Below are 19,819 nucleotides of genomic sequence, written 5' to 3'. Positions count from 1 at the left end.
GTTTGACTGCTGATCATTTACTCGTTGAGTTGTGAGGATATGTAAACAAAACATTAGGGACCTTTGTAAGACAACACAGCAACTACATTATCAACAGCTGCATTGTATGATGAAAATACTTAAATTACTTCCCTTGAGATTTAGAAAAAAAAAATATATATATATATATATATATACATATATTTATTACATAATTAGCTGGACTTCATCAATGAAACAAAGAAAAACTTAAAGCCAACTGGTTATGAATAATCAGATTAGTTACACAGCTCCTGGAGACTGTTATAAAGTTAAAGTTATAAGGGAGGTACACACTCCTGTTTAGTCAAACTAAAGCATAAACACAACACTCTGAAAACAAGGAAGTCAACATCGTCGATCTCTCCTGGCAGGTTCATGTAAGGGACATGCTTATATGAATATGTGCTGGAATGTCGAGGGGTGACAGTGAGCTGTGAATTCTGACCACGAGCTTAGCATATTTGGGGCCTTCGAAAAGTATAAATCTTTTTTAAAGTGGCAAGCAAAGAAAGCACTAGATAAAGTAAAATAAATCCTATTTGATGCACCTGATCAGCCAAGGATGGTAAATTAATAATAAAATGTTTATATATATATATATATATATATATATATATATATATATATATATATAAATAAAAAAAAATAAACAAAAAAAAAAATATACAAATGTACATGTATCTGCTTTTAACATACTGGGAACCATTGATAGCATGTACAAGTAGGTATGAATACAAGATTTTACACAGTCATCATTGAAATATAACAATTATTTTTTATAATTAGCATTTTATTGTCAGTAATAATAATAATAATTTCTAAGAAAAATCAACCTAACATATATATATATATATATATATATATATATATATATATATATATATATATGATATATTTTTTTTTTTTTTTTTTATTATTATTATTATTATTATTATTATTATTATTATTACCACCTATATAATAACGTAACATAGCCTATATAATAATATAACCATTATAACAACAATTATTACTATGATTATGAAGTTGAATATTGTTAGAAAATCTTATTACTCTCATTAAACTAAAACTGAAAAATCTAACTGCAGTTTCTCACTAAATAAAAGTGCACAAATAGAATGATTTATGGCGGTATAAAATAATATCCAATGCTGCTGATCAGCCAATAATAACAACAAAAACTGGTACAACTGGTTGGTTAAAATAATAACAACAATAACTATTATAATTATCATTATGAAATCAACTATAATAATTATTATTGTTATTGCATATTACTATTATTATGAATAATAATAATCAGAAGAATTAATTTTTTAAATTGCAAATAAAACAAAAATTTGGGAGTAATTTTTACATTTTATTTTTGGAGTACATTTTACTATTTCAGCCCTTCTGCTTCAAAATTCCACATTTAATTCACCATACTTGCTGATAATTTGTAATTCAAAGTAAATCCTACACCTATTTTTGTCAGCGCAGAATGATGTACAGCAGGATAATATAATATTTTATTCACCTAATCAGACATAATAACAACAATAATTGTTAATTGTTTGTTAAAATAATAATCATTACTTTATTCCCAATATTAATGACAACAATCATTCATTATTGTTATCATTATTATTGGCAACAATTATTATTATTGTTAATTATATGAGCTGAACATTGTTAGACAATCTTTACTTTTATTAACCTCAAATAATTGAAAGATTTAAATAACTGCATTCTCAGCCAAATCAAAGCACTTCAGTTTCAAGCCTGCAGATAGAATTTGACACTGTCAAGCTTGAGGTGTCATTAATCACCATGCTGAATCTCTCGACTTGACATTAGCTTGCACTTCAACCAAATGCACCAAGTAAAATGAGCAACAACCACATTGCAAGCGTCCAAATTAAATCTTTTGACCTCACTATGCATATCTGTATTTCTCCGTATGAAAAGGAGAAACGGTCAAATGGATGTCTAATCACTCGAAAAGCAGTCTGTGTAAACGCCACATCTTTTCCACCTGTCTGGTAAACTAACCCATTTATCTGAGCAACGTTTATGCACATGGTTGTTTAAATCAAGTAACCTCTGGATCAAGCCCCGCCACATGATCTTTTTACCCAACAACAACAACAAATATAAAACTCGAACGCATTCCAGTTACCTGTTTACTCCGTTCTCCTCTTAAGTTAAAGATGCTCGCTGAACTTTGAGAAGGCTTGGAGGATGGTGTTTGCTGGCTGATACTGCCAGACGGAGCGATTAGTTATGCATTCAGTCAGATGCAAATATTTCTACAAGCCCAATGCCTACGACTGAGCTTGCATTTGAGAGGTAATTGGAGAAAAGCGCAGTTCATCTTATTCTGACAGAATAATTCCGTTAGTGTGGTGCTATGGTGTCCGTTAAACCTTCCAGTTGAAGGCTAGCTAAGCTAACGAGGTTAGCGGGCTAATTTCAGGAGCTATTTTAAATCCAGGACGCAGTTTTTCTCCGTTAAACTCCGGGTGTTTGTTGACGTTAATGCACTTTGTTGACGATAAGCTACTTCTTTATTCCCTCCCGGAGCAGCAATGCTGCTGTCATCCAAGTCAAATGGTCATTTGTGTGTTTTAATTCTCGCGTTGATCTCTCCCCACCGCCATTTTCATCCTCGAGCTACACAAACAAACAGGAGGATCGCTCACGTCACGCAGAAGGTGCGCGACTGCGCTGATCTCTATGGCATAGTTTGAGGCGGTTGCTTAGCGACGCATGACTTGGAGATCTGATTGGCTGCGCAGGTTTGTGTGCGATTGAGGAATCGCTGGGTTGCGTAGCGTATTTACGTACAATGGCGATACCCAACAGTGTAGGCTAGAGCATAGATGTATATACGTAGATGCCTCATTAGCGACTGTTTCTACGGGCCGCTATCCCAAACCCATTCCCCAAACCCTACAAATCAACTACACTCCAGAGCCTGCGTTCCATTCTTAAGGGCTCATCCCTATGCCCTAATCCCTTCAAAGGGTTTACCCTACAGAGTGAGAGCTTCGAAGAGTTGAAGGGTGTAGGGGACCAAACAACTGTTTCTTGAGGGGCCCTTCTGGGTCATCATCACGTGCCCACACGGAGGGGCCGTTATCATGCAAAGGATCATGGGAGCCCGAAGTGTCCATCAGTTGTACCCTTCGAAATCCTTCATTCCGAAGGGCCCTTTGAAGTGGCCAGTTTTGAGCACTTCGGTTTGGAACAGCCCTTCAATGTGGCGGCCATGATTGTTTTCACTCCGAAATTCACCTCATAGCCCCATAAATCCAGCCTGCAGCGCACCGAATCTATGAAGGGATTTTTGGTGCAAAGCAACTGAACATCTAAATTCTGCAAATACCTTTATATCATTCACCATAGTAATCACTGAATATATGAAAGATGCCACAATCTTGCACAGAATGGCTCAACGGCTCTGTGAGAACCTACCGCAGGGATAGACAACGTCGGTTCTGGAGCGCCGCTGTCCTACAGAGTTTAGCTAACCCTAATCAAACACCTGAACAAGCTAATCAAGGTCTTCAGGATTACTAAGGCTACAGACAAGTGAGGTTTTTTTTCAGGGTTGGAGCTAAACTCTGCAGGACATCGGCACTCCAGGACCGACGTTACCTACCCCTGACGTCAAGTTCAGCTACAAAATCAGACATCAGAAGACTACAGAGAACGGTTCAGACTGCTGAAAGGACTATTGGTGCTCCCCTGCCCACCCTTCAAGAACTGTATACATCCAGAGTGAGGAAAAGGGCTCAGAAAATCACTCTGGATCCCCGACATCCAAGTGACCCCCTTTTTTAACTTTTGACATCTGGCCGGCGCTTCAAAGCCACAAATACCAGGACAGCCAGGCACAGGAACAGTTTCTTCCCCAAGGCAATCTACCTCATGAACAGTTAAATGTTCCCCACTTATGCAATAAAAATGTGCAATATCCTTATATTTATTTGTTACCCCTCCATCCTAGTACAGTACATCCCTGCATCTCACTCTATTCTATTCCATTATCATCTATAGCACAACTGTTCATACAGTTTATTTATTTTCCGATTTAATGTGCAATATTTGTCTTTTTTATTTATTTATTTTTTTGTCTGTGTTGTTGTTGTCTCTGTGTACTGGATAAGCTTATATCACTAAAACAAATTCCTTGTATGCGCAAGCATACTTAGCAATAAAGCTCTTTCTGATTCTGATTCTGATTCTGAAGTTGACCGTTCCAAGATGGCGGCCCGAATGGGGCATCTATGCATATCTATGGGCTAGAGAGCACGGTCGCTCACGGAGGCCCATCAGGGTATATGGGCTTGAATGAATATGACCAAAGTTTTCGTTGATTTTGACGTAAAATTCACTGGACTGTTGTGTTATTTTCGTTTCCCCCCTTTTCCAGTGTATAAAAAAACTTGATTTGACAATATTGTTGACAATATTATGATTCTGTTTGCTTAAGCTGGGTTTATTGGGTCGTGTTTTTTTGACTTCCCACATGGGAAATTGCTGTAAGTGGCAAAAGGGAAAGAGGGTGAAAAAGTCGATTATTTACATGTTGTATTTAACCTAGACTGTTTTACTGCACGTCCCATTCAATATTTATATTTACATTTAGTCATTTAGTAGACGCTTTTATTCAAAGCGACTTACAGATGGGGACAATGGAAGCAATCAAAATATTTATTTACTTTGATTACTCGTTATCCATTGGAAGCTTTGGGCACATCATATACATTTTTTAGCGACATTTTTTATTTCACAGACATCAATAATTCTTTGATAATTATATCCAGATTGTGTATTGAATTAATTGACTAAATATGAACGCAGAGGAGAAATCCAGAGGGAAGGAGAAAGCTTGGTAATTTTGGCCAGATTGAGGACAACAAAACAAAACAAGCCAAAAATAAAAGCAAAGTTAAAAAAAGTGTGAATGTTTGAGTAACACCCTGCAGACCGGAGGTGGGACAACTTATTAAACAGGAAGAAAAAAAGTTATATTTTTTGTTGATGTTGTCCTTGTTTTTTTTTTTTTTTTTTTTTTTTTTTTTATGACAACGTCATCATAATGTAGCCTAATCATTTTACTATGGTGCCAAGTAGATCAGCCAAGATAAAAACAATTCTAGAAGCTGCAACAGAATTTCTAGGGATCTCAGTAAACACGATACATGAGATTTTTACTCGATCAGCAACAAGCTTCCCAGGTTTCTAAGTAGCTTAATGGTGATAAGCATTCAACTTTTGTTTTTTTTTATTAGATTTAGAATATATGCCAAATGTTATTTGTGTACAATATATAGACTAATGAAGAAGAGAAATAGTAATAATAGTTGTATAAAATAAAATATGGATGGAAGGAATACTTCCAAAGATATGGAAGCGAGCTGTAGTAATTCCTTTTGTAAAACCAGGTAAAAATCCAACAAACCCAGAAAGTTATTGACCAATTGCTTTAACTTTGAACTTATGTAAATTAATGGAAAATATCATAGTTTATATAGATTATCTTATGAGTAAGAAAAGAAAGGTAAATTATGTAAATATCAGTGTGGATTTAGAGGTAAAAGATCAACAATGGATGCATTAATAAAGATCAGTTACAAAATAGAGAAGGCAATAAAAATGAAAGAAATTATGGCATTAGTATATTTTGATATAGAAAAAGTGTATGACACAAGTGAAGTGAAAGTGAAAGTGACATATTCCAAAAGGGAGTATAATAAGTCCAATACTTTTTAACATTATATTAATGATATTTTTCACAATTTAGGTTATGCATTATATGCTGATGATGGTGCTGTTTGGAGGAGAGGTCGAAATGTACCCCAAGTGATTTCTAGTATGCAAACAGCTATTAAAAAGGTGGAAAAATGGAGTATAGAATGAATTTTTAAAATGTCAACAAATAAATCAGGTTATATGTTTTTCAGCAGGAAAAATTGAGTTTCTAAAGATATTGTACTATTGTATGGAAATTAACCATTAGAACAAGTAAAGGTAAGTGGAATTCGGTTAGATGGGAGATATACCTGGAAAAAACATGTTGAGGAAAAAGATTTTTTTTAAAAATGCAGGAGGATTTTAAATGTGATGAGGGCAATATCCCGGAAAAAAATGGGGAGCTAGAGAAGAATCAGTGTTAACAATATATCAAGCTTTGATAAGATATATAATGAAGATATATAAAAAGATATAGTACCGGCACTTCTATATTTTAGCCTTTAGAGTAGGCTACCTGCTTGATTTGATGAACTAATGGCCCAAGCAACAGTCTGTCACTGTATCTGTTGTTAGATTAATGCTTATTTTGTGCCGGTACTCAGAGTAAAAGCGTCAGGGTCTGGGTGATTATATGATTCCATATGATTAGAAAGGACACTATATAAATCATACTACCCAGGAGAGAGCACCTCTCATTTCGACCAATAACGTGAATGAATGCAAGCAGAGTGTGTGCGCGAATGTCAGGGGAGGCGCACAGAGTAGTATAATAATAATTAATTCTTGATTACTAATTTGAATCAGTACTTTATAACGAAAATAATATCTTAAAACAAAAATCAGCAGGTTTTTGCGATCACGTCATTTTAAGTCCAAGGATCCAGTTAACGATTTCAAACAATAAGTTCAAAACAGCGCTAATGTCAGTAAAATTATTATTTTCAGAGTGTATTTGGCTTAAAAGCAAGAGTGTTTAAAAATGAACGCTGATTATGAGTGGGTAAGAGATTTAGTGAATCTGAATGGCTCAGTATAGTAATAAAGGCAGGCGATTTAGTGGTCTTTGGCGTCTCCCTGTGGTCCTGGACTTGTGCTAATTTGTATTGAAGACTTTTAATTATTGATTGTTTGGTTGTGGCACTATACAAACATTGTGAATTATTAAAAAGTACTTATTTCTTAATATAAATAAATAAATAAATCATTTTTTCCACTTCAAGCACTGATTACGGATGCATGATTTATGGTTCAGCATCAGAAACATTATTAAGGAGTCTAGGAAAAAAAGGGTTATATTAAAAATGGATAATATTAAATATAATGCAAATAAGTACACACAGGAAAGATTTTATGCAAGTATGCACATTTATACCGATGGATCTAAAGACCCCAAAATAGGGCTTTCAGGAGCAGGAATATATATTCCAGATTTTAAAATATCCATGACTAAAAGATTAACATCTAAATGGTCAATATATGCTGTTGAAATGGTTGCTATTATTAAAGGACTAACATGGGTGAAGTAAAACCAGACAGAGCAGTGGTATGCTCTGACTCTGCTTGTTTTAACATCATTGACTACTCATCTTCTAAATAAGATTTGATGTTTGAAGTATTTACATTATTATGGCGTATACAAAGAAAAGGAGTGGTAGTTGGATTCTGCTGGGTTCCAACACATGTAGGAATAGCTATAATGAATCTGCTGATGAATTAGCAAAAAAATCGCTTTAAAAAGGGAAGTAATAGATTTTAATGTTCCTTTAAGTAAAGGTGATTATTAAAGAAAATATTATAAAAGAATGGCAGGACATATGGAATACAGATAATAAGGGAAGGCATTTATATAATATTAAAAAAAAAAAAAAAAAAAAGAAAAAAAATAAAATTAGTTTAAATAGAAAAAAAGAAGAGGTTATAGTAACTAGGATGAGACCTGGACACACGGGCTTGAACACTTCACTGTTCATAACTGGAATACATGAGACTGGCCTATGTGGGAATTGTGGGGAGAAAGAAACAGTGGAGCATGTAATATATAATTGTACAAGGTATGATGAAGAAAGAATTTAATATCATATTTCAACAAAAAAGGTAGGGTAAATAAGGATTTGGAATATTTATTATGATATTATTTTAATAGAGAGTAGGATACAGGATATTAATCCAATAAATATATACTACTGGGTTAAGTGAAAGGATTTAAATATAGAATGCGGATGCTCTATTTTATTCTGGATCTTTAGAAGACCACAGATTTATTCTGGAGGAGCTGAACACGCAGCAGGACGGAGCATTGAATAGTAAAGTAGGAATATTTGTGTATACGTGCGTAAGAATAGGAAAAGCAAAAACATGGAAGAAATTGATTATAAATAAACCATGACTGCATAATATCAAGAGTAGGTTGCAATATGCACACAGGATGTAAGGCTAAAAAAACGGAAGCAGAAAAAAACATCATCTCAGCGAGACAGCAAACGCAATGGGAGAATCTTTTTTTTTCTTTATTAATGCCAAGGTACCAAAGATACAAATACAGATAATATCAACATAACGTGCAAAGAAGTGACATTACATGCAAAGCACCATTTATAGACATATGCAACAGTAAATAAATAATACAAAACAAAAGCTTTAACAAAAGAAATTAAAAATATTAAATAAATTAATTGTTTTAAAAGCTTTGAGATTCTTGGAAGATTAAATAGTTTGGACATACTGTTGAACCTCTTTTTCAAAAACAATATATAAAGGATTTTGACGAGTGAATTTATTGCAGTGAATATGAAATTTTGCAAGAAGTAATAATAGGTTAATAATAAAATATTCATAAATTTTATCTTTTTGTATATTAAAGAAGCCAAACAGTACATCCTTAAAAAGCAGAGAGAAACCCTGGAGCACACTGCGATTGATAACATTAGAGAATTCAATCCAAAATAGCTGCGTGTGAGGAAAATCCCAAAAGATATGCATATCAGTTTCATAGGGTCACCACAAAAAGAACAGCTTGTATCTATGTCTGATTTAAAACTTTTCAAAAACACTTTAGCTGGGTAAAATCTGTGTATGAGATTTCTCTAACCTTGTTAGTTATTATGTATTTCGAAGACAGAGTCCATACTTTTTTCCAATCAATATGATCAACCACATTCTTCCAATAAGACATCACATATGGAGTTATTACAAGCTCCTTTTGAAAAAGTGATCTAATCTTATAGTTATGTGACGAAGGAGGTGACAAAAAGCATAGTTTTCCTACTGGGATTATGAAATGGGTCTAAAGAAATAGATAAAGTGCTAGATGATCTAACAGAGTCCCATAAAAGCATAACAGCTCCTTTAGGAATGATGGCAGAATCAGGGTGCGTATTTGGACTTTACAGAAAAAAAATCCTAAACTGTTTCATTGCAGGAAATACAACAAAGAAAGATGTCATTTTATTCAGTCATTAAAGAGGGTTGATCACAAAGACTTTTCAGGTATTCTTGGGGAAAAGTCTATATATGTTTACATCATTACGTTTATTAAATAGACAAAGTTAAGTAAAATATATATATATATTTATTTAGTTATTTATTTATAATTTTTAATTATAATTTTTTTCTTTCGTTTCTCGCATTGTCAATCCCATAAGTACGTATTCTGCTCCACACTCCAGTCCAGTCAGTGGCGCTAATGCACCTACAAGTTAAACACCAAGGAAGAAGAAGAAGAAGATTCTAAACAATCTGCAACGAACATCTGAAAGTTTCTTTCATATTTTTCATTTTAATACTTATGGGATGTCGTTACTTTTTTAGTACAGTTATCTTTTACAGATGGTATGTAAAGAAAAGTTTATGGGGGTTAAGTAGAGCTTGTTTTCACAAGGAGCTACAGGAGCTTTATATTATTGATCAATATGTGAATCCGTTGTTGTCTCATTGGCACAAAGTAATTTGGATGAGATTATATCAGATTAGATAGAATAGTATTGATCCCAGATTGATGTTGCCTTCACGTGCTATCGGAAATTTCCTATTTCCCACTTGTGAAGTCCTCATTACGAGCTTGCCGTGTTCAAGTGCTTTATTGTCGGAAATAATAAAATGTAGTATCCCATTGGTTGACAATCATATAAACATTCACCGCGCTACATATGCAGTTTGCTGACAATTCTGGAATTTCTGTCAAATACATGCTTATTTCACTGCTTCTAAAACATACAATATGCTACAAATCATGGGCGTAACCATTTCAGAAGTGAGGGGGACAGAAATGCTTTATGAATGTATGTATGTATATGCTGTTTTTCTGAACTTTCTATTCATCAAAGAAACGTGAAAAAAATTCTACTCAGATGTTTTCGACATCATAATAATAAATGTTTTTTGAACAGCAAGTCAGAATATCTACCTGTATTTTGAAGAATCGTGTGACTGCAGTAATGATGTTAAAAATTTAGCTTTGAAATCACAAGAAATTACATTCTAAAATATATTCAAATAGAAAACAGTTTTTCTAAATACTAAAAATATTTCAACATTTTCTTGTTTTGCTGTACTTGGGATCAAATAAATGCAGGTTTGGCGAACAGAATAGAGTCCTTTAAAAACCATTAACAATTTTACTGTTCAAAAACTTTTAACTGGTAGTGTATAGGCAACTTTATTTTCTCTAATTTCTAACTTTTAATAGGCTTAAAAATCTGATAACTGCTGGACAATAATCAATAATAATGATTTGTTAATGTTTATATACCACAGATACTTTTTTTTATCACATAATAAGGCAGAATAGTTTTTATACTGTAATAAATGCTAATTAGCACTGCATTGTTCATATACTTTATTTATTACCTGGAGATGACTTGAAAAACACAAACCGTATATGGTCACAATCGTATGTTTAATGTCTTCGTGTTTCCAAACGTTTCCATTTTTCTGTGAAAACAACTGTTTTCATACAGCAATAGCTGGACGGTTTTGTCCATTTTCTGGTTCGACTTTGTGTGCATGAGTGTTTAACGCTCCGTGATGTTCATCTCGCATTATTCTAAATTATTTATTATAATAAAATATCAGTCATGTGCAGACTACCCTGTCTCTTTGAGTTTAAATCTATATTTATTCACACCAGCTCTTGAAAACCTCTATGCGAACATACTTGCCCAAAAAAGTGCGATGGACAAATTTACGTGATATTGGGTTGTTTAATATCGATATTAAATGTGTGTGGGGTGGGGACACGTCCCCTGCGTAATCTACGCCCCTGTTGTTATCAAAAGTATTTCCGCTTTTCTCAGTAGAAATGCTTTCCTTTGGCCGCCCCACTCAAAACTGCAGTTTTTGGCCCCTTTTTTTCTTGACAAGAAGTGCATTTATTAAGATGCGGAACAGGCGTATCTTTATGACCACATCAAACGGGATCATTTTCAGACGCGCATTTCAGCTTCACCTCAGAAGAGCACGGAAAAGCTACAGCAGCCAAATGCGCAATAACTGTGAATTGCGGTCTGATGAGATGTTCAGACTATGTGCCAGTAAAACACACTTTCCTGTCTAATCAGCCGGTTTACTGTGCTTACGGCGCACTCTCCAACAGTACGCAAATATGTGGCGCACGCTCTAGAAACTATGAGCATAGGCTATACCTGTTATCAGCTAAATCATGAAATTACCAAAAAGGCGATTAAAGCTGCAAACTCTGCACGTATACGCAGCACACAAGAATGTCTCTCAAATGTATGTACTAAAATATATTCTGCAATTCGAGATCACAATATATGGCACAAGCAGATATGTATTTTTTATTTGTAATTTAATGCACAAATACATTTGAGCACAGTGCACTTGTACTAAAAAATATGAGAAAATGAAACCATTTAAATGCATAAAATAACTAATTTTATATTCTGGCATTTATGTCTACTGTTGACTTCCGGCCTTTTTTCACATTTTTATCACTATCTGCACATCTCATCCATGAGTATGCAACGTTGGACAGCAAGCATTTGGGAGTTTTGAGAAGCTGAATGATCAATAAAGCTATAGTGAGCCTCTTTATTAAAATACGTGGAGGTGAGAAATAATACAGAAATTGTCAAATTCACTCAGTATTACTTGATCTAATTCACAAATATCTCAATTAGAGTTAAGTAGAAATTAATTGTACTCAGTTGTGTTCAAGGCACTAAAACAGTCCTGTACATTATAGTCAAACACATTTTTATATTGAAATAATGAAGATTTCTGTGCCACCCCTGACTGGTTGCTGCCCACAAAACACCCTGGCTCTGCCACTGCTTGAGAGGCGTTCACGTCTCTAATTTCCGAATAGGAAACTCGTATTTATGATCATTTCGATAGCAGAAGACAGGATATGGCAGGACTTCCACAACGCATGACACATATAAACAAAAAAAGGTAAGGTATATAAGGATTTGAAATATTTATTATCATTTGAATAGAGATAGAGTAGGATAGAGGATATTAATTAAATACAATTATACTACTGGGTTAAGTGAAAGGATTCTGGATCTTTAGGAGACCACGGATTTAGTCTGGAAGACAGGGTGTTCGCGGGTCCTTAAAAAGTCTTAAAAAGTCTTAAAATGTCTTAAATAACGTTTTCCTAATATAAGGCCTTAAAAAGTCTTAAAATGTCTTAAATTAGGATTCGATTGGTCTTAAATATTTTTGGTCACATTCCCGATAAAATATCTTTAGTGTGACAGACCTAATGACTGTTTACAATCATTGGACAGTCCGAAGATTTTTTCTTCCCCGCGGTACGTTACTGCCTCATCAGAGAGAATTGCAGTAAATTAGCAGAATACAGAATACAAGGTCGCGCTGAGTCTCACTCTGTTTGTCTCTTTGTGAGAGACTTCAGAACAAATGAGCGTAACGGCATACACAAAGAAACTGAGAAACACAGAGGTAAAATTCTAAATGTTTAGTTTTTTTCATAACATGATATGGTTAAGTAAACATACCATGACAAGTGAGCTATTTTGCTCAATATTCTGACAACGCAAAAAAAAACATTTAAAAAACCTACAGAGTGCACGCATTACGTGAAGTCTAGTGCGCGTGCGCATTTACAGTGCACTCTTTAACTGCATGATTACCATAAACTGGCGCGGATTAATGCACAGGCTTGCATAGGCTGCAGCCTAGGGGCCCCACGTGTGCAGGGGGCCTCGGATTGGCCAGAATTTTTTTTTTTTATTTAAGCGCGAACCAGGCACAGCATGGTGCATCATTCCAGTTTCCAGTTTGGATGCGCCAGACAAATTGTGAACGTTAAATTAAAAACATTATCCAATCACTGCTTAACCTAATAAAAATTACTGACTAATATACTGTTAAATTATCTGTGAGTAGTATACATAATATAGATTTTAATAGCTTGATGCTCTTTAAATATTTTGTTGCATTGTAAAAATCTTTCGGTGCATAGGACGGACCTATCCGCGATCGCTCTCCATGGTTCTGACCAAATAACACATCATACGAATCTCCATTACGGGCAGCACGCATCATACCTGGGCTGCATTTCCCGATAACGCTGTCTCTAAGCGCACTACGAAGACTATTAAGGTATAACTTAACTAAAGGTATACTACCACTAAAGGTATACCATTGCTAGGCGTCTTCAGGGTTATCATCCACTCGCGAGGCAGAGGCGCTCTCCTAGCAATGGCACTGGTCGCGCTAGCACCCTGGGGTGGCAGAGACGAAGATGTGCTAGGTGATGTGGATCTGAGCTCTCTTCAACTCCTGGTTGCAGCGATGACTCCGAGACTGTACGTGCGCGTTTAAGGTACCTAAACAACGACGGTTGCAACAGGGCTGAGGGCTGGGTTGGAAAGTATGTGACGTCATTATGTTTTTTAATTTAATCAATGTTGATTATGAAAGTGAGCATGCAGCATGAGAAAGATATGATACATCATGAGATGCGCAATATTATCTGGAGACATGGGTAAAACATTTTGACCACTTCATTAAGTTTTGTTTTGTAGTCTCTTTTTTAAAAGATTTTCGTTTTGTATAAATTGTATCTTAATTTTGATCAATGTTTTATCAACCAATTGCCTGTATTTAATAAATAAGAATATCTGCTATTCTTTCCACTTACACCTCTGTTTATGTTAGTTTTGGTTGTGCTGCCAGTGTTTCTTGATCATAATTAAATGGTTGATTCTAAGCACTGGGCCTTGTTTGTGTTTGTGTTTGTGGTTTGTTTGTAATGTTAAATTTTTAATTTTACCTACGTGGTGTTGTGGTAATTGTCTTACTGTTGTGGTCCACCACTTGAAGGAATGTAAAGAAAACACTGTAGTGTTGGCTGTGTCAATGTGTGTGTGTGTGCCAGTTCACTGTAGTTGCATATGGACATTTATGGCACTAAATATTTTTTTGGGGGGGGGGGGGGGGCAGCAGCCAATCAGTATCGACCAACGTGGACGCAACCAATCACATATAACTACAACAGCAGCCAAATGCTTCAGTAATGGCGGCGATTGATCAAGCGGTAAGTTCGGAAATTGGTGATCGGAGTAATAAATAATTTTGGCATTGTAAGTTTGATTTTTTAATTGTTATCTTAGTGAACGACAGTGTAACTTTGCCTACTTTAGTTTAATTGTTCAATGTAATCTAATTAGTGGTAGAAACGTAGTTTGTGTACAATGTTACATCGTGTATAATTGTTGCTCTTAGTATGTTAGGGGGCTACCATTAACTTCAAATATTACGTTTAACGTACCATTAAATATTAACGTTTGTTAATGTGTTAACAGAGTCTATTGAATAATAAAAAATGAATGTTGTTTGACTGGAATTACAGACGATACACATGCAAAACAAACCATATATTTTTGTGAGCTTAGTCTATCAGGAGATTGTCTGATTAACTTATTGATTTTTCTTTTAAGAACTGTATCTATGTTCAGGTTTACATACTGTATAATTCTGTTCCATGGGGGGGGGAACACTGTCCTGTGTTTCAGTTGAAGTCCTAAGCATGTGAATGCAAAACACTTGGTTGTCTTATTTATTATTATTTTTTTAATCTATACAAAATGTAATGGAACTGTTCATCATTCCTTATAACTTTTAGGTCTGGTTTCACAGACAGGGCTTGGATTAAGCCAGGATTAGGCCGTAGTTAAAATAGAACATTGAAGTAGCTTTTATAAGCGTGCCTTAGAAAAAAAAAAAACAGGAAACAGATGATTCTTCTGCACAATCTGACTTTGCTGCAGCCTGGAATTGAACTGCTGGTTTCGTCTGGTCAGAGGAGAACTGGCCCCCCGACTGAGGCTGGTTTCTCCCAAGGCTTTTTCTTCATTCTGTCACCGATGGAGTTTTGGTTCCTTGCCGCTGTCGCCTCTGGCTTGCTTAGTTGGGGACACTTCATTTACAGCGATATCATTGACTTGGTTGCAAATGATTGCACAGATACTATTTAAACTGAACTGAGCTGCATGATGACATCATTGAATTCAATGATGAACTGCTTTAACTAAAAAAATAGTGTTTACTATTGTCCTTCTGCACTACTGACACACTATTTTCCTATTTAATACAGTTGCTTTGACACAGTCTGTTTTATTAAATGCACTAAAGGAGACTTAACTTGACTATGTTGGAAGAGGAAAAGGAGGAGAGATGCACACCCATCCAGGGTTTTGCAGTGATTGGTGCAAGATGCTGGAGGAGTAACTCTGTATAACTCATCAGTTCCGATCTGAGAGTCTTGTAAATACCTCAGGATTGTTGTTAGTGATTCTGATTGATATTTCCGTCTGCTTGCTTACTGGATGTATTTTATACTGTTTACATTGTATAGCAATGACTTTGACAACATACCAAGCCTGTTACAAATTTAACAGCTACGTTATAATATATATATATATATATATATATATAAATATAAATTGTTTCTTGAAATACTACAAATGTAAATATATAACAGTAAAATATGATTTTAAATAAAGGTAATTGATGAGACCTCTCTCTTTTTGATCGTTTAGGCAGGTGTGTATATAGCCTTTATAATAAATATACAACATACACCTAGTAAGTGCCTCTCATAAATAAATATATATATATATATATATATATATATATATATATATATATATATATATATATATATATATAAATGTGTTTGTGAACATATCTTTCATTATTTCACACAAACGCTGATGTATACGCATGCATTCATACATAAACATTCAGCTGGAAATTAACATTAAGCCAAATATATTTTTTCTTTGTTTATATTTGAAAAACCTTTTCAATCAAATAATATACAATACTGCCCTTTATACGTATTTAAATAAGTATCAAAAATAATTTTAAATTTATGTAATTATTTATTTGTCTCGCTGCCGCTGGCAGCCTCCTCCGATTTCTGTTTTTTAGCGACAGCTGCCGTCCGGTTTTAGTGGCAGCCACTTCCTGCTGCCAGTGGCGGCCACTTCCTGCTGACAGCTGCCGATTTTTCGTCGAACCCCCTCTCGTCACTGCCGTGCATAAAGTATATTGCGCGTTTCTGCAGACCAACTGCCCCCGAGTGGTCGGGACCATTTCCGTTGTGGTCTGTGTTGTGAGCTAAATGTATTTGTATTGTGGCTTAATGGCGTTGTGTTGTGAGCCTATGTTTGCTTTTTTAATGTCGTTGTGTTGTGCATTACTGGGCCACCGTAGGGTTTGTGGCAAAAGTTTAAAAACAATAAAAATGATATCATAAAGCAAGTTTTGTATGTACTTGAGGTTAGTGCCCAGTTTTAAGCATGTCTGTCCTTTTTATTTTGTACATTTAGAATAAATTCTTAATAAAAATGTGTGCATGTTCAGAACCGAGAAAGTAACCAAGCTTGTTCCTGAGAATCTTCTCAAGAAACGCAAGGCATACCAGACTATCAAAGCTACTCAAGCCAAACTTGCGTTAAAGCAGAAGAGAAAAGTGAGAATTCCTCCTTTGTAACATGCTTTTATAAATAGTCCAATAATTGCTTTAGAACAAAATTGAAATTGTCAAAACTTCACCAGGTCCAAAAAGGAATTCCCTTGAAGTTTAAGCGCATGGAGGAGTTTTTTAAAAACAGCAAGAGGAAGAATCGAGATGAGAAACGACTTGCCAGACTCAAACATAGACCTCCGCTGCCCATGCCCCCAGCAAAGAACAGCCTGGCGTTTGCTGTCCGCATCAGAGAGTATGGTCAACTTATTCATCATTCATAATTAGATTAAAAGGGGTAGTTCTCCCAAAACTGACAATTGTCATCATTTACTCAACCAACATTCATTCTGTAAACAAAACCAGTAAACAATTGGTCAAAATATCTACTCTTGTGAAATTATTGAAAGTGAGATGAATGAGTGAAATGATTAAAATTTCTGAGTAAATTGTACCTTTCCACATCTGCTTGAATATGTTTGTTAATTTTCTCGTATGATTGCTTGTTAGGATCAAAGGCGTGAGCCCCAAAGTGATGAAGGCCATTCAGATGCTGAGGCTGAGGAAGATCTTTAGTGGCACCTTTGTGAAAGTCAGCAAGGCTTCTATAAAAATGCTTAAGACAGTGGAACCTTATGTTGCATGGGGGTGAGTAATCATATAATGTTCATTTTATATGAAACATATCTGAATGGGATTGGCTTTGAATTTCAGCAACTATTGTTGACTCGTCCACACTGTAAATCAGGACAAAAACTAAGCAAAAGTCTTGTGCAATAGTCCAGGTTTTTAGATGTATTTCTTTGGGGGGGGGGTGGGGGGGGGGGATTTAAACAGCTGGCAGTGTTTTTCTGTCTTTTATTGACTTTCACTTGTTTGATTTATTATTGTGATCTCTTAACAGGTATCCCAACTTGAAATCAGTCCGTGAGCTCATATTGAAAAGAGGAATGGCGAGGACTGACAAGAGAAGGATTCCTCTGACTGACAATACACTCATAGAGCAGCATCTCGGTATGTCATTGACATAGTGGATGCATTTCATTCAGTGGGGGATTGGGTATTTTGGGGTACCTAACAAAACTCTAACAAGCAAAAGGATTCATGTAATAAACTTTTGCATGGAGCTTATTTTTTTTTGGAAACAGGGCATTGAACCTGGTAGCAATCCTTTGGGGGAAATGGGGATCTGTGTAAATATTAGAAATGCACAGAAGCAAAATAAATTATTTGATATTCTGTGATGGTATAAGTGTCTAACAGTCTTTCATATTCATACTTAAAATTTCATTTCATTTCAATTCATACTTACATTTCATTTAAAAATTTAATGAAATGTATATTCTGAATGGGTTTCTTTTGTTTGTGTCTCAGGACAATATGGGATCATATGTTTGGAGGACCTTATTCATGAGATCTGTTCTGCTGGAAAGCACTTCAAGGTGGTAAATAACTTCCTGTGCCCGTTTCATTTCTCAGTACCAAGACATGCTGCTAAAGACAAAGTTGGACTGCTGAAAGATGTTGGTGATCCTGGACCCAGAGCTGAAGACATAAACATAATCATCAGGAAACTCAACTGAGCTAACAGACTTTCCGAAAACAGTTCTGGTGCGACACGTGACCAAGCGCTGTGAGCAGCCTTCCGCCAGTGTTCTGACAAACATAACTGTGCACGTCATTTTGTCTGACTGTACATGCACCGGTGTTCTAAAATATTTTATTTATATGTTTTATTAATACATATTGACTTTCACCGAATAGTGATCAGCGGGACCCCTGTGGAGAGGGTGAGCAGCTTCAAGTACCTTGGTGTAAACATTTAAGAGGACCTGACTTGGACTTCACACATCCAAACACAGGTTAATAAAGCCAGGCAAAGACTGTACCATCTGCGACAGCTGAGAAAATTCAGGGTTTCACCAGCAATCCTGAAAACTTTCTATTCAGGGGCCATAGAAAGTGTATTGACTCAGTGTATCTCAGTGTGGTATGGGAACAGCTCCAGTCAAGACTGCAAAGCACCTGCAGAGAGTTGTGTGCTTAGCTGAGCGCATCTCAGGGTCTGCTCTCCCCTCTCTGCAGGACATCTACCTCAAACGCTGCAAAAGCAGAGCTGTTAAAATCATCAAGGACTCAAACCACCCCAGTAACCATCTTCTCACTTTGCTGCCATCTGGTAAGCGCTTCCGTAGCCTGATGGTAAAAACCGAGAGACTTAAGGGGAGTTTCTTCCCCCATGCCATCAGTCTCCTAAACTCAAAACCAGCCTCTTAACATCCACTTGTCTCCACTTAATATTTGCTTTATCAGTAAGATCTTCATCATTCTCTACCTCACATTGATTAGATTAGATTAGATTAGATTCAAATGCAGTTAGCATCTAACCAGAAGTGCAATAAGCAGTAATGCAGTTGCATCTAGTTAGTGCATCTAACCAGAAAGTACAATAAGCAGTACAAGTCTACAGTACAGTAACCTACAGCAAGGTCTACAAATTTACAGATTTTAAATACTATCAGCAGATAACTGGCCTATACAGATAAGTTCGATCTATGGACATAATTGTGGGTGGGGATTTTGCATGTAATACTATTAGGTGCCCTTGAGCAAGGCATCGAACCCCCATGCTCCAGATAGCTCGGTGTGTGTTCACAGTGTGTGTGTGTGTTCACTGCTCTGTGTGTGTTGCACTTCGAAATGCACTATACATACTTGAATGTCACGTCACTCATAATATAAGGCAGAACTATGAACAGATGGATAATGTAAAAGTGTATATATACTTATATATACTATAGGCAGAACTATGAACATATGAACATAATTTACACTATTGCAATGGACAGTAAAGTGCATAGAAAATATTTCAGTGTGCAAATGGATTATTCAGTGTTTCTGGATGAACAGACAGTAGTGCAAGTAATAGCAAGTTTACTGTTTTTTGCTTGTTGTAAATAAATAAATAAATAAATCGGTCAGATGTAGTGATGAAGTGGGGAGGAGTCTGTGTGTATGGGTGGGGGGGTGTCAGAGGGGGGGGGCAGAGTTCAGCAAGGAGACAGCTGTAGGGAAAAAGCTGTTCCTGGA

General features: G+C 35.6%; 2 protein-coding genes across 4 annotated transcripts in view; one reads left to right on the top strand and one right to left on the bottom strand.

Annotated features, from left to right (window-relative positions):
* Positions 1-2,710, bottom strand: part of LOC109055566 (nuclear receptor coactivator 1-like) — a 50,586-nt gene extending 47,876 nt beyond the window's left edge. For both annotated transcript variants that reach the window (XM_042746602.1, XM_042746606.1), the window contains exon 1: positions 2,183-2,710. The gene's annotated coding sequence lies outside the window, so the exon portion shown is untranslated. The remainder of the gene's footprint in view (positions 1-2,182) is intronic.
* A 13,823-nt stretch (positions 2,711-16,533) lies between these two features.
* Positions 16,534-18,525, top strand: LOC109045077 (60S ribosomal protein L7-like 1). 2 transcript variants are annotated; one of them, XM_042747176.1, is made up of 5 exons: positions 16,534-16,735; positions 16,822-16,985; positions 17,240-17,377; positions 17,634-17,743; positions 18,209-18,507. In XM_042747176.1, exons 1-5 carry the CDS (start codon positions 16,619-16,621, stop codon positions 18,310-18,312), a joined length of 633 nt encoding a protein of 210 aa, XP_042603110.1. In that variant the 5' UTR covers positions 16,534-16,618; the 3' UTR covers positions 18,313-18,507. The 2 variants fall into 2 exon arrangements, with proteins under 2 accessions (XP_042603110.1, XP_018918493.2); XM_019062948.2 differs by having other exon boundaries at positions 16,535-16,735; positions 18,104-18,525.
* Positions 18,526-19,819: the final 1,294 nt, after the last annotated feature.

The sequence above is a fragment of the Cyprinus carpio genome, chromosome B20 (assembly GCF_018340385.1).
Source record: "Cyprinus carpio isolate SPL01 chromosome B20, ASM1834038v1, whole genome shotgun sequence".
Taxonomy (NCBI): Eukaryota; Metazoa; Chordata; class Actinopteri; order Cypriniformes; family Cyprinidae; genus Cyprinus; species Cyprinus carpio.
The sequence above is the reverse complement of the archived record's forward strand: the minus strand, read 5'-3'. Positions and strand labels throughout refer to the sequence as shown.